The sequence below is a fragment of the Labrus mixtus genome, chromosome 8 (assembly GCF_963584025.1).
Source record: "Labrus mixtus chromosome 8, fLabMix1.1, whole genome shotgun sequence".
Taxonomy (NCBI): domain Eukaryota; kingdom Metazoa; phylum Chordata; class Actinopteri; order Labriformes; family Labridae; genus Labrus; species Labrus mixtus.
Genome location: NC_083619.1, coordinates 1,578,268 through 1,591,662, shown reverse-complemented (window position 1 = coordinate 1,591,662; position 13,395 = coordinate 1,578,268). Strand labels below are relative to the sequence as shown.

Genomic DNA, 13,395 nt, shown 5'->3' with positions numbered 1-13,395 from the left:
GAGATGATGATGTTTTTGATTCAGGAAGAATAAAACGACCTCCCACAGCACGCCTTGTTGGATAATGGTGTGTGTCAGTACTCAAGGATAATCTTCTACACAAGTTGGAGGTGTACAGAGCTATACTGCCCACTAGAGACAGAGAGGGGTAACTACAGTCACAGTAAAGGAAAAAGCATTTCATGTTTCCATGGTGACAAACAGGTAGAGAGGCTGTAATAGGTCAATTTAATGTGTGAAAATCAGTGATATAAAAGCTGCTACAACCACAAACTGTTGATTTACAGTCTAAATGTATCTCTGAGTCATATTTCTATGGAATAAATCAACATATCATGATATTTAAAACTATGATATAAAGGTAGTTTAAGCACCAAATCAAATGAATTAGTCAAAGGTCACTGAGATCTATGCTAAGCTAGTAATCTTTAACAGCAGTTGAACTGTTGTCAACATGATCACATTTAGCTGCTGCTTCATTTAGTCATATAGAAAAACAGACTGAACACAAGATGTGAGTTTATCAAAAATATAGTTTCTATTTACAGATAACAGCCAGGGGGAGATCAGTTAGCAGCTAAGCTAGCAGCTTTAGTAGCAGCTTTAGCTAAGGATAACTGTGCTCTATAAGCAGCTAGCTTAGCCTTGGTGAGGCTGGCAGGTAGATGACAGATGACACAGTCAGAGTGCAGTCACCGCAGTTTGAGTCACAACACATTTAAAAAGCAGTTTTTACAGAAATTAAACTGTTCTCTGATCTGATCTTTTTTTTAAAAAAAGGAAAGCAAACATCACAAAGTCTGATTCAGAGCAGAACTCTGCTTGGACCAAATATGGAGTCACTGCGTTTAGTCTTTGTTGGCTCGTATGACACATTAGGTCAAAGACTCCACTTGAGTTCAGTTTGGAGGTAAATATTTGTTCCTTCACTAAATCAATTTTCTGCCTCTTTAAACTTCTACTCCAGAACATCTCAGAGGTAAGAAATGACTTAATACTTTCATTGAGTTTGAACTCAGAGGAAGAACAAAGCTATGGACCATATTACTCAACACGGGAAGATTATTATTAGAGACCTGTCCTCTTTTTCTGTCCTCCGCTTCTCTTTTTTTAATATATTTCAGATCACATTAAAATGTTGTATTATTTATTCTACATTATATTCTTCTACATCAAAAAAGTAAAACTCTAGACCAAGTGAACAAAAAGATCCCAGCAACCTATTAGACACACCCATCCCCCCACATAGAACTGTCTGATCCTATGTCCCTGTTCCTGACCTCGGCCTACAATCGGCTCATCAGCAGAACCAAACCTCAGACCAATATCATCGTGAACACCAGTGTGCACCAGGGCGGTGTCCTCACTTTACTCCTCATTTCTACTCTGCAGACACCACACCCATCGCTCCAACACTTTGATACATTTGAAGATTCCTCATCAAATGTGGGTCTGTTATGGATAAGTGTAAAGAGCTTTCAGAGAGGAGGTCCAGACATGATCTGCATGGTGCACTGACAACAACCTGAGTCCCAACAGCAGCAAAACCAAAGAACTAATGTTTAGCTTCAGAAAGGAAAAAGTTTAACCACTTCAGGAGGAGGTGAATCAGGTTGCCAGTTTTTAGATTGTCCGAGTTCATGAATCTGAGGACCTGACCTGGAGTCTGAAGACCTGGTTCCTGGTAAGGAGGGCCCAGCAGACAACAGACTGCCTCAAACACTTTCCAATCATAACACAATATATCTGATATCAAAGCAGTAAAGGATCATCTGACACAATAAACAAGCTTCCTTCAATAAAATGTTATAAAGCTGTGACCTTTGATTCCCTGTTGCTGTGGTGATTATTAGACTTTGGTATGTCCTGGTGTCAGGAGACTTGACTTTGACGTTGTCCTGTTGTGATGCAGATCTGTTCTCCATGTTGAAGGTAAGAGACACTTTTTATACTGTTTGAAAGACTCATTTAATTTAAGTGTAAACAGAGCTGTAAGCTAACAGTTAGCCACCGGGATCATTAGCTTCTCTGACTAAAGTAAAAGTGAAGGAGACACAATGGGCCTCATTTACTAATATGTGTGTAGAAATGTTCTTACTATGCACATAAAATAAGTGCATATGTAAAATCACCGTCGCATTCATGACACGTGCATACCAGTCAATTTTGTTCTCACCACCAGGTGTATGTTAGTGAATCAGAATCATTCTAGATCAACAGGCGCGTGCACGCAGCCTGCAGTCAGCATACTACCACACCCCCATCTCTCCATGTAAGAGCATCCGATTGGTGTATCAGGACAAGAGCGGAGAGGTGGAGACATGTAGAAGTTTTTAGGAGATAGCCCCAAAAGGTAAAAAAGATTGTTGTGTCTGGGGTTTAGATGATGTTACAGTGAATTACAGAGCTGCAGCAGTATGTGCATTGGCAGACAGAATCAGCTGATCAGTCATTCGTCATACTCTTCAAACGTGTTCTGATGATCTGATGCGCTCTCTTCTGAAGGCACCAGCTGCTATTTGTTTCAGTAAGGTTGATCTGTACACTTTCTTAGACGTAAATCATAATCATGAATGTTCCCTGCATGCTCTTAAATATTCTCAGATTAATCAGATGGTTTTGGTATCAGATGTGATATTTCATGGCGGTGGGAGTGGTCGACGATTAGATTTCAGATTTTAGATTAAAAGATAAGGTGAACATTTCATGGTTATTTAATACATTTAGTAAATGCCTCAGTTAATTCACGTTTTTAATGCTTGTCTTTTCAACATTTTTTTAAAATATATATTTATATATAGCCTATATTTTTTTTTTTACTGAATGTATTTTTAACATGTCATGCATTTAGTTAAAAGAGTGTACGTTAACATTTTCTGAGAAAGCTGGTCAATCATTTGTGCGTACGTATGGTCTGAGGAGGTTCTATTTTTGTTCGCAGAGTAAGAACAAGTTCAAGTAAGAATATATTGATGAATCCCAAATATGTGCTTCAAACGTTTGTACGCACGGTTTAAGCACATATTTGTTTGTACGCACTGTTAGTGAATGAGGCCCAATGATCCTCAGTCACGATGCAAGCTATGCTAACCATGCTAACATGCTAACAGGTGGATTGAAGATGAGCCCGCTCTGGAAAGTTTCTTTCATTGAGTTCATCACCTTCTCTTCTGTGATCTAAAGATTTGAATTCAAACTAATCAGAGTGTTGTTCTCAACATCATTTTTCTCAATGATTATTTTTTTTACAGTGAAACTCATTCTGAATACATTCACAAGAAGTTGTAAAATCTCTCTCAATCAGCTGACTGTGTTCTTGGTTAATCAATAACAAGAAGGAGATGATGGCAGACTGTAAAAAAGAGTGATTCATTTCCTAGTTACAGACAGTAAATACACACAGAACCTACAACTACTTTAATACTTCAGCTGGATAATCAGACAAGAACAGAACATCTGAGAGTAATATAGACTGACAGTGAGGTGATGATGATGAAGGTGAACCAGGTAGATGTGATGTTTGTAGACTGACAGTGAGGTGATGATGATGATGAAGGTGAACCAGGTAGATGTGATGTTTGTAGACTGACAGTGAGGTGATGATGATGATGATGATGATGAAGGTGAACCAGGTAGATGTGATGTTTGTAGACTGACAGTGAGGTGATGATGATGATGAAGGTGAACCAGGTAGATGTGATGTTTGTAGACTGACAGTGAGGTGATGATGATGATGATGAAGGTGAACCAGGTAGATGTGATGTTTGTAGACTGACAGTGAGGTGATGATGATGATGATGATGATGGTGAACCAGGTAGATGTGATGTTTGTAGACTGACAGTGAGGTGGTGATGATGATGATGATGATGATGAAGGTGAACCAGGTAGATGTGATGTTTGTAGACTGACAGTGAGGTGATGATGATGATGATGAAGGTTAACCAGGTAGATGTGATGTTTGTAGACTGACAGTGAGGTGGTGATGATGATGATGATGATGATGATGATGATGATGATGATGATGAAGGTGAACCAGGTAGATGTGATGTTTGTAGATTGACAGAGAGGTGATGATGAAGGTGAATCAGCAGCTTCATCTCTTTGTTTTCTCCACAGCTGAAGATCTTTGACTGGATGTGACTTCATCAGCTGAACTCCATCAGTGTTGTTGTAGTGACAGAGTGCAGCTCTTCCAGCAGGGGGCGCTCTGCTATGAATCAGTGTGAGGACACAGAGGTCCCTCCCTCTAAAACCTCTCTGTGTGAGGAACATGAAGCTCTGAGGTGAGGATCTCTAACTGTCCATGACTCATCTCCATGTCTCAGCTCAGCACTCACTCCACCTTCATCATCATCTTCATCTTCATCTTCATCTTCATCTTCATCATCACCATCACCATCATCATCATCATCATCACTGTCTCATCTGCTGCTCACAGTAATTAATAATGTTGTTTGTTTGTATCAGGATGCAGGAACAGAGACCAGACTCTCCTGGACCCAGCTGTGTGTCCATGAAGAGTGACCAGTCTAAACTTCTTCCTATCTTCTTTAAAGATGGACGTCCAGCTGATGGAAGGTGAGAATTGAAATTAACAAAGAGCTCTGTTCATCCTCAGCCATTTACATCACTCTCAGTCTTCAGTCCATGTTCACCTCTCCCAGGACTCGTACTTTCCTCCTGTTTCTCTTACTTCTCCAACAGAGGTCCTCAGAATTCACCTCCTTCTCTTCTAGATCAATAGCCTATACCTTCCCTTCTACTCTACTCACCTGTCTTCACTCATCAGCTTCATTTAGTTTTCTTACCAATCTAATCCAATCCAACTTTATTTGTTAAGCACTTTAAAACAACCACAGTTGACCAAAGTGCTGTACAGAAGAATAAATAAAATACGTAACAGCTCATATGAGATAAAAGAAAACTACATGTGAAATACAGAATCAAGTTAAAAGACATAAAACATAAGTAAAATGAATAGGCACGCAAAAAAAAAATAAAACAAACAAATAAATAAGTCGACGTCTTACTGTGTGTCTTCTCTTACTGTGAGAAGAGGCCTGTTTAACGTGCTGAGGTATATCATTCCATAATTTTGGAGCCGCAACAGCTTCCGCTTGGTTTTAGGCACCCTCTGGAGCAGCTGATCAGCTGACCTAAGAGAGCGGGTGGGCGTGTACGGGTGTAGAAGCTCAGAGAGGTAGGGCGGGGAAAGACCATTGAGAGATTTAAAAGCAAATAAAATCATTTAAAAATGTATCCTAAATTGTATGGGCAACCAGTGGAGTGAGGCTAAAATGGGGGAAATGTGGTCATATTTACGTGTGCCAGTTAAAAGACGTGCAGCTGCATTCTGTACCATGGAGACGGGCTGTCGTCTGCATAACAGTGGAATGCAATGCCATGCTTTCTAAGTATTGAACCTAGCGGTAGCAAATAGAGAGAAAAAAGGAGAGGGCCTAGAATTGAGCCCTGTGGGACTCTGCACGAGAGAGGAGCAGAGGAGGATAAAAAGTCACCAAGGCTGACACAGAAAGTTCGATCAGCCAAGTACGACCTGAACCAATCCAGTGCTATGCCCCTGATGCCCACCCAATGCTCCAAATGAGAGATCAAGATATCATGATCCACAGTGTCAAATGCAGCAGTTAAATCTAAAAGAACAAGGACAACACAGTCACCAGAGTCGGTAGCTAAAAAGATTCGGTGCTGTGCAGGGTTTTAAAACCTGATTAGAAAACCTCTAAAACATTATGCTCTTCTAGAAAGGCCATTAATTGACTGTGAACTATCTTTTCCAGGGCTTTAGAAAGAAAAGGCAGTTTGGAGATAGGCCTGAAATTAGCAAGAACTGCAGAATCCAGACCAGGTTTTTAATCAGAGGTTGCACTACTGTATGTTTAAACAGTTCAGGCACCACACCTGAGGACAGACTGCTATTAATGACTGCAATAACAGATGGTCCTACAATGGGGAAAAACTATTTAAATCATAGACTGTAAAAATAATGGACGGGACAAGGTCCCCGGTCTAGTGTAGCTTTTATTTTTAGAGCTCCCCCTGCTGACTGGCTGCAGTATAGGTCATAAACCCCGCCTCCTCAATGATAACAGATGGGATGTGGGTCAAACTGTAAAGCTAAAATACTCATCACATAATTTTTTTCCAAACCTAAAATCTGCTGTGATCATTAGTTATTATCACCCTACATTGTGTTCAAGTGCTCATTTTTCTGTGAAGTTTGTTTTAAATAAGTTATTTGAGGTTGAAAAACGGGATTTTACGTCATATTTGACGATGATTGACAGCCGCCGAGCTTGCGTAGCTCTCAGTGAATCACTGTGAATATCAAAAGTTACGTAGTGAAAGAAAGCCGAGACGCCATTGAATTTTTCCGTTCAGTTTTTTCGTCTTTTTTGAGCTGGCAAAATGAGTTGTTCTGCAGTAAACTGTTCTAACCGACCTGTGGGATCTAAGGGATCTTTGCAGTTTTTTCGGTAAGTATAAAAGTGTGATTTATGTGTCATTGGTTGGTTAAAGTCGTTATCTAGCTAGCTAACACATAAGCAGTCTAAGGTTAGCTGAAATGTTGTAAAGCTAGGTTACTTATCCGGCATGATTTATCTTTTTATTTTATTTTTTAAAATGAGCAAACCTAATAACTGACATGCTATGTTTCTTGATATTGTTATATCATTATTGTGATTTAAATTGTATTTAAAACCAAGAATCATAATATAAAATCTGCTCATAGATGCGGTTCATTGACTGTACAGTTATTTTACAGCAAAAATAAATACGTCTGGTAAAGTCTCAAAAAAGTATCTAGGGCAAAAACAAAGCCAAATAATTGTAATCTGTCCTGCATCATTACTAATGTGTACATGTTTACAGTCTGAGTGATAAGTGGGCTATACCGAGAGTAACAGGTTTTACTTTCACCGTGCAGGCTGAAATTCATAGTACTATATAAGAGGGTAGAATATTTCTCTATGTATCCAGATAAAATTAAAGGTAAGATCTGATTTAATATAACTGTTACTGATTTAAGAGACTAACTGAAACGGGAACACAAACATCAACAACCTGCGGTGGTGTAATGTAATATTAACCGAGCATCATGCTGCTTAAACGTGATAAATATTCTGCATTGTCTTCCACACACTAATTCAACAGTCACAAGTTGATCATATTGTAAATTTAATGACGCTCATTGAGAATTTGTACTAAAAATTGACAAAACCTGACAAACATTGCGGTGATTGTGACTGTGTCTGTATTTAACACCTTTGAAAGGAAGGTGTTAATACAGGAGACCAGTGTTACACACAACATGCTGCTGTTATTGAAGTTAGGAGGAGACATAGGTACAATAAAAGAAGACATAAAGATCGCGTTTTTCCCCACACATGTTAATATGTTTTAAATGTCATGCATTTATTTTTTATTTCGCTTCAATAATCGTTAACAAAGAGAAACACCATGATTAAACTACAGGCTATTGTTTTTATAGCCAAAGAAAACTGAACATCCACAGCCTCTGCATTCAAAAGAATTTCAACATTAACATTTATGTCTTCCTATTTCCCTCTTTTCACCAACATTATATTTTAAACTGAGGATTTCCTTTTTCTCGGGTTGCGCGTCTCTCCCCCAGCTCGCCCCCTCTGGTGCGCTCCTCTCCATAATGCGCTCGTCTCCTCCCTCTACAGCCCGCTGCTGCTGCTACTCTGTAGGACGCTTGGATTGGGGGACCTCACCAATAAAATACTATTTTATATTTTATAAGCAGTTTGCCACCACACTGCACTTTTACTCTCCAAAGGCATATGAGTATGTGCGTGACAACTTTAACAAAGCTTTACCACACAGTCACACCATCCGCACAGCTGATCCAGGATTTACTGTAGCATCTTTTACAGCACTAAGAGGTCATGTACAGGCAAACAGAGAGAAGGGAAAAGAAACAATCTGTGCTCTCAAATAACAAAGCAGTCTCAAATCTTTTTGAGGAATTACAGCTAAAAAAAATTCTACTTTGCATACAGTACATCCTCTGATAAATAAAGTGAAGTACTTTGATTGCATTTCTGTGGTGTTCCTGTAGGTGACCATAATGCAGCCAGACTGAAGCAGCACGTTGTGAAGGTGGACGTCATCATCTTGTCTTTGCAGCGTTGATTCTGAAGAGAACGCCTTCACATAGGACTCAAAGGTAAAATTATCTCTCATATGATTGGACCGTGTTATTGTAACCGCTATCAGCATCAAAGTAATTTTAGTAACAATTTATAATCCTTCTTAAAATGTAAGGAAGACTAGAAGAAGATTTTAACAGCCTCTGTGGTTCTGCAAGAAGTTCATGTTTAAATTGTTCTTCTTTCTGTCTTCAAGGAAATCAATGCTTAAAGGAAACAGCAGTCCAGAGTCCGATTCCAGCTCCGGTGAGGTTCTGCACACAAATTGGCTGTCTGATTATATGAGAATATTTAACATTAGTTTAATTTATCAGGCTGGCCCATGTGATGACAGTTTAAAATAATCTTCAATAGAAAGTGGCAGGAACACTTTTGTCTTAAAACATTCATAAAGCTGATCATATTATTGGATTCATCATGTCTTATTATATATTTTATTTTTCCTCTTAAATAGTTCTCCTGTCTTAAAAACAAACTTTAGAACCTGAAATTTAGCAGAACCTGAGGACAGATCTGATTTCAGGTCTGAGGCATAAACATCACAGTAAAATTCATTATACTTTACATTTAACTCCATGATTGTTTTTCTCTATTACAGAAGATGCCCTCAGATTCAGATCCATCAGCAACCACTGACAACATGGAGGACTCGTCCCCTGAGCGTTTCCTGTCCTCTCTCGATGGAGTTCTTCTCTTCAGTTATTAACTCTTGAAAACAGCAGCACAACATGCCAGACTGTTTGACAAGTCTGTGATTGAATAAATTGAAGTGGAATCTCATGCATATCTTGTTATGCTTATTGGCTAATATTAAATAAGTTTGAAGGCCATTTATCTTAGACGAGACCGGCTGTGACAAGCTGAGCTCGTCTGTAAGCTTTGCTGTTGTCTTAGCTGTTGTTGGTCAAGAAGAAATTAATGTCAGTTCAAGGCCTTTTCAAATGTGAGCTATAAACTTAACTGCTAAATTATTTAACTGTGACCAACACTTTGTAGTGCTCCAGTTAATCAGAGACAGTCAATTCAGATTTAAAAAGTTTATTTAAACATTTTTGAAAAAAAAAGAAACTTCAATAAACAACCCCTGGCTTCATTAACCATGTGTAAAATAAGTAAGGGAGACCAACAGGTTGAACTGCTGGGACATAGGAGAAAGTATAAAAAACAATTTAACAAAGAAATCCCAACACTTCAAATAAAGTATAGAGATCCTGGATGATTGTTTGACTGTTAAAATATGATGGAAAAGCAAATCCAACACAACCCTCCAGCATCTGGCCTTTCAAACACAGGGCAACATCATGGAAAGAAAAATAGCAGCATTGAATATTGACCAGGATCTCTGTGTTTTCTCTGAGGATGACTATGGTAGCCTTCTCACTGTTCACTGTCACAAAGCACCAGACTCTGTCCACCTTCTTCAGTTGTCGATCAGCTCCTCTGGGTGATGGCAGAGAGGACTCTTCATCTGGGAGAGCTGCTGGTGTAAGGTCATTTCTACCAGTGGATGAGCAGGGCGTCTGGCACAGGTGAAAAAAGGAGGAGGTTCCTTCAAACTATGTGACCCCAGCCTGACCTCTGTAACAGGTGTTCAGATGAAGGTTGAAATTAGTCATTTTTAGTTTCTGTTGATTGTAAAATGGAAAAGAAAACATCACCTTTCTATTTAACATTTAGCTGGTGTATGACTCAGTGTGATTTTTATTTAATTTTAGAAGACTGTATTGTTAACAATAGCTTGTTTTTACAATCCTCTTATGAAACTTCAAAAAAATCACAGGATATATAACTTTTAACAGATGATTTTAACTTACACTTCACCTCTGTGGAAGATGTCAGACCATCTGCTTTTATCTCTTCTTTGCCTAAATGAAGACACAAAAAACAATTGATTTACTGTTCACTTAAATATATTAGAAAAGCAGACATGAATCACATTACAGACTATCAGTTTCTAACAAAATACAACATATCTTACCACCTGTAGTCTACGGTCTGTGGTGCTAACCTAGCTTAAATATAGAACGATTTTGTTAAAAACAGAGGACCCAGCAGCCCACGTATTTTCAATAATGATCAAAATAGCGGGATTTTTTAAAACACAGTTTGTTTAAATATTAGACTTTGAATACGGTGGTTTGTTGTACTTACACATTTCTTCATAAGACTCGTAGACCGGCGGAGCGCTTTCGGCGTAGCTGGGCTGCGTAAGTCATCAGGGCAGTACGCTAAATGGGCGGGGCGTCTTACCAGGGCTCCTGCCCCCGGACCCTACTGCGCAGACACTGGCTCCAAATGACGTCAAAATCGCAAGATGGAAGCGCCCGTAAGCAGCATATTTTGGCTTCAAGAACGTTGAGTGGGAACAGCTACAGTGCGCGCCCACTGATTTAAATAGACGAGGAGGGACAGTATCATTTGGAGAACCTGAGAACTTTAAATGACCAACAATCTCCTGTAAAAAGGACAGTCACAGGCTCAAACTGGTCAAAGACAGCAGAGCAGGGGACAGATATTGAGGGGTCATAAGCAGACAGTCCATTAACATTTGAAATGACACCTGCAGTTTGTCCTTTTTCCACTTGCGCTCAGCTCTACGGCACTCGTGTCTAACAGCATGAGTCGTGTCATTTAGCCAGGGCTCAGATTTAGTTTTGGGCTGCCTGGTTTTTAATGGGGCCACAGTGTCTAAAAGAGTTTGGCAGGTTGAGTGAAACCATGAGCTAAGCTCCTTCGTATTACACACAGATTCGGGTATGACACAGTTCTGATTGAAAGCGGCAGAGAATTGAACAGCAGTGGAAGGGTTAATAATACGACAGCGCCGAGGAGCAGCGGGAGTTTTAACTGTATTGCAGGCAACAGCAGCCTCAAATAATACAGGCATATGGTCAGAAAACACTGCATCACAAATCTCAAGGTTAGAAACAGGCAAACCATATGATAAGACGAGATCAAGTGTGTGTCCATGTTCTTGTGTGGGACCAGAGACAGACTGCACAAGATTAAAAGAATTAATGAGGTTCAAAAAGTCTTTTGCCATTGGCTTATCAGGACAACACACATGAACATTAAAATCACCAACAATAAGAACAAGGTCATATTTAGGCATGATTTTAGCCAGGAAATCAGAAAAGTCATTTAAAAAGTCCTTATTTTACTTGGGAGGCCGATAGACCACAGCGTGAGAGCGACCCAGCTCGAATAAGCTCAATTCAAAGCTGGTGAAAGAGGATGACAGCAATAGCTGCTTACATTTATAATCACTCTTATAGACATACCACTTCATGATCTTTGTGTGCTTTGGTTCTATCTTGGGTTTTTTCTTTTGAAGTGTTTGTATTTGAACCCTGACCTGCCTGAAGGCTGTAAAATGTGGAAAAGAATAATTTTATTGCAGCTGTGAGTCCATTTATTTCTGCATTTGGGTCCTTCCCTGCACCCTATTTTCCTGACCCTGTCAGAACTTAACCTGCCTGACACAGAACCAGCCCACAGTGTGATGGACTTTATGTGTTACGGCTAGTACGAAATCTGGACCCAAAAGCACAACTCAGACAGGCAGGATTCGTGTACAAAGAGTTTATTCCAAACGTGATTCAAAAATGTGCAAGGGGGAGGGGTAGTGCGAAGTCCAGAGGTCCCAAGTGGCAGTGTCCGTGAATCCCAGTGCGGTGTCCAAAAATGCACAGTTGAGGTGAAGAAAACATGAAAGGCGATCTGGTGAGCAAAGACAAAAAAAACAACGAGGTTAGCTACAAAAGTTTCGTCGATACAGAACATTAAACTCTAAGGAGCCAAGAAAGCTGGATACTTGTATTTAGTATTTCATTCTCTTAATGAGCTGACTTTAAGACTTTATACCTTAATCTAATATTAATAATTAGTAAAAAAATAAAAAATAAAAATACACAATGACACATGACTTCTTTAAATCACGTAGAAAAATATTTGAATTTGTCTTAAATTAAGCTTTTTGTTCCTGTGTTGGAGAGATAGGACAGTGGATAGAGTGTAGTGTCCCACCTGTAGGCATGTATTCATAGTCCTTATAATCAACATCTATATAAAGTGGTCATGAATAATCATAATAGTATTTCAGTATAATAATGAACTAAAAGACAGACATTATGCTAGTTAGATAAATAAATAACAATAGTGTGAGGGTTGCATATTATAAACATAACATAATCAACTAAGGATGAAATGCAGAAGGGCAAATGTGTACATGAATTCAAACTGAGCCTACAAAGTGAAACTCATCAAGGATAGAGTGAAAAAGTCAATGCTTAGATGAAATCTTGCATGGTCAAAAAGTGAGGTCTCAAGTTTCATACGAGCTCGCTTTTGGGGTAATTAAGTAATAAATCTTAGGCTAACCTGACATTTACGAGAGGTGAAGGAGAGACAAATACAAGAACAAGGACCATCATTCCAAGAAAACTTGACATACATGCTATGTTGGTGTGTCGATGTCCGGTCACAAGATGGTTGGCCAGATATTTACCCCATTTATCAAGAAGACATGACATTGCAGTAGGTTTTTTGACTGCTAACTTCTGAGAATATCATGTGGCAATGTATGGGACATGGCTGGGGCTGTGAAGCCCACGTGGGGCATGGCAGGAGCTATAAAGCCCTTGTGGGACATAGTCAGAGCTATCTAGCTCGCGTGGGACATGGATAGAGATATGAAGCCCGCATTTCATGAAGTAGAAGAATCTAATGGTGGAGGAGGCGGATACCATCCTCACAAAAAAGTATATATTGTGTGATATTCTTTGTCTTAGTCAGTCGTCTGCAGGCGGCTCACTGCTTTGGATTCTGAGAAAGATGAATAAAGCTTTCAGTACTCAACTTGTTGGTCTCCTGGGTCCAGTCTCTGAAGAAAGACAAACAAGCTTTAAAACACCACTTAGAACTTAAAAAGGACAGTTAGATTTAGAGTTTAAAATGTTAATGTCTTTATTGGTCCGGTCACAGGCAAAAACTGACCCTGCCTATTTTCCGGATTTATTAAAAAAAGGACACGACAAGAGCCGAAAATCAGGGAGAGAGGGAGAGAGGGGAATGACATGCGGGAAAGGAGACACAGGTCAGACTTGGAGGGCGTACATGGGGCATGCGCACTAACCACTAGGCCACCGGCACTCCAATAAAGCATTTTTATTGAATGAACATTTATGTTTGTCCTTC

General features: G+C 39.4%; 1 protein-coding gene and 1 long non-coding RNA gene across 11 annotated transcripts in view; one reads left to right on the top strand and one right to left on the bottom strand.

The window, feature by feature from the left end:
- The first annotated feature begins 1,806 nt into the window (after positions 1 to 1,806).
- The window catches only part of LOC132978584 (NACHT, LRR and PYD domains-containing protein 12-like), a 52,998-nt gene continuing 41,409 nt past the window's right edge, over positions 1,807 to 13,395 (top strand). For 6 of the 10 annotated variants that reach the window (XR_009673949.1, XR_009673948.1, XR_009673950.1 and 3 more), the window contains exons 1-3: positions 2,372 to 2,527; positions 4,118 to 4,284; positions 4,469 to 4,579. Coding sequence is in view for 1 of the 10 variants with exons in the window: in XM_061043802.1 (XP_060899785.1) it covers positions 4,214 to 4,284; positions 4,469 to 4,579 (182 nt within the window). In the remaining 9 variants the exon portion in view is untranslated. Of the gene's footprint in view, positions 1,933 to 2,371; positions 2,528 to 3,472; positions 4,029 to 4,080; positions 4,285 to 4,468; positions 4,580 to 13,395 lie in introns of those variants that run through there. The other 4 variants (XR_009673943.1, XR_009673944.1, XR_009673946.1 and 1 more) reach the window with 4 other exon arrangements.
- LOC132978595 (uncharacterized) lies at positions 7,185 to 8,107 on the bottom strand. Its single transcript, XR_009673953.1, has 2 exons — positions 7,851 to 8,107; positions 7,185 to 7,499 (listed from the first exon to the last, which is right to left on the bottom strand). It is a non-coding gene; the product is annotated as an uncharacterized LOC132978595 (long non-coding RNA).